The following is a 1,848-nucleotide window of genomic DNA, read 5'->3' as shown; positions in this document are numbered from 1 at the left end:
ACCGTCTAAAACCTGCATATTATTTGAATGATGATAGTGATACGACATCTGGGGCAGATACTAAGGTTCCGTTACAAATTCCAAGTAGCAAATTGCCTAATACACATACCACGCGTAGTGGAAGAGCTATACGATTACCGGTACGATTTAGGTAATAGTGGGTTCCGGTTCCGGCTGTCGTACAGTGAGGACGTTGTTCAGTGCTTCCCGAAAGAAATAATTACAAACTCAGTGCAAAAGAGGAAAAACAACCAAAAAGTGGAATATACTAATTAAGAACACACTTCAGGCAAGATAAGCTATACATTGTGTGATTAATACAACGATTACTTTGTGATTATTACAAGTTAAGTGAAACAGGTAGTAAGCATAACCTTATCGAACAAGTGAATTGTCACTTGTCACTGACAAATGCCAACAAGTCATAGATATCAGATAACTTTACATAGTACCAACTTAACGGAAGAACGCAGTGTTACCATAACAAAATATAAACTATACGGCCTGTCATCCACTTTCACGAGTGACATATCTGAAGGGCAGCCAACATAAAAAGGCTGCATAACGATGACTGAAGAAATGTCAATATCCACACTCTACAATATGATGAAACTAGAAATGGATAAACAAGCTACGCTGATAAAGGATAATACAGAAAAAATTATGGTGACAATAGACGAAAAAATCAAACCATTAATTCAGGAAAATAAGATCCTAAAATTGGAAATCGAAGTACTTAATAAGAAAATAAACTCCCTAGAAAATGCAACCCGAAGGAACAACATTATAATTCATGGATTTAAAGAGACAGAAAAAAATTATACTGAATTATATAACAACTCTATAAGATTATTTGAAAACTTGGGAATAAAAATTGATAATTACGATATAAACAAATTACACAGAATTGGAAGACAAACGAATGGAAAAACAAGGCCTGTATTAATTACCCTCACAACATACAACAAAAAAATCGAGATTCTAAAAAATAAAAAGAAAATGTCACAACCAACATACATTACAGAGGATTTTTCTAAAGAAACTTTGCAGAAACGCAAAGAATTACAACAAGAACTTCACAGAGAAAAAGAAAAGGGAAATGATGTGTACATCAAAAACAACAAAGTTGTAATAAAATCAAAAGAGAATGAAAAAAGGAAAAGGGTGACATCACCATCACCCTCACAACAACATCAACAAGTGTCAGGAGATAAAAACAAAAATATAGTAGCCCCTGCAAAACTGCAAAGAACTGACCCATTCGCATACATGAGGTCTAGATCACATTCTTTGACTGAAACAACAAAACCAAAAGCATAGGAATCTCGAGACATCGGTAACCGGACAAAAACGACAATCACAAGCACAGAACATTTGGAAAAGGAAAATCGCCCCAACCCGGCTGGTCACCGTGGGGCAAGAGACCAATACCCCCTAGGATTGCCCCCTCCCAAAAAACACAACATACAGAAACAAGACCATACACACGAAAACAACGGAAAAGAAATAAATGTCATAAAAGACAAGAGAAATAGTATTTACATAGCAACGCTTAACACCAGGACTCTAAGAACAGACGAATCTTTACAAGAACTGGAATATGCCTTAGGTTTTATAAAGTGGGACATTATCGGTCTCAGCGAAGTGAGGAGAATGGGAGAAAAGATTGAACAACATGAAAACTACATATTATACCATATAGGAACCACACCAGGCCTACACGGTGTCGGTTTCCTTATTAAAAAATGCTACAGTCAATACATACAGTCCTTCAATGGAATATCAGAACGAATTGCACAACTAAATATCAACTTGCCTGGGTATGCAACTGTGTCAATAATTCAAGTA

At 35.9% G+C, this 1,848-nt stretch overlaps 1 protein-coding gene across 1 annotated transcript; it reads left to right on the top strand.

Moving 5' to 3' along the window:
* The first annotated feature begins 567 nt into the window (after positions 1-567).
* Positions 568-1,320, top strand: LOC149483138 (uncharacterized). The gene has a single exon (XM_089702904.1). It carries the CDS (start codon positions 568-570, stop codon positions 1,318-1,320), a length of 753 nt encoding a protein of 250 aa, XP_089559030.1.
* Positions 1,321-1,848: the final 528 nt, after the last annotated feature.

This window comes from Colias philodice, chromosome 13 (genome assembly GCF_061535455.1).
Source record: "Colias philodice isolate Cphi_HAF_F1 chromosome 13, ilColPhil1 Martin Lab GWU primary, whole genome shotgun sequence".
NCBI classification, from domain to species: domain Eukaryota; kingdom Metazoa; phylum Arthropoda; class Insecta; order Lepidoptera; family Pieridae; genus Colias; species Colias philodice.
The sequence above is the reverse complement of the archived record's forward strand: the minus strand, read 5'-3'. Positions and strand labels throughout refer to the sequence as shown.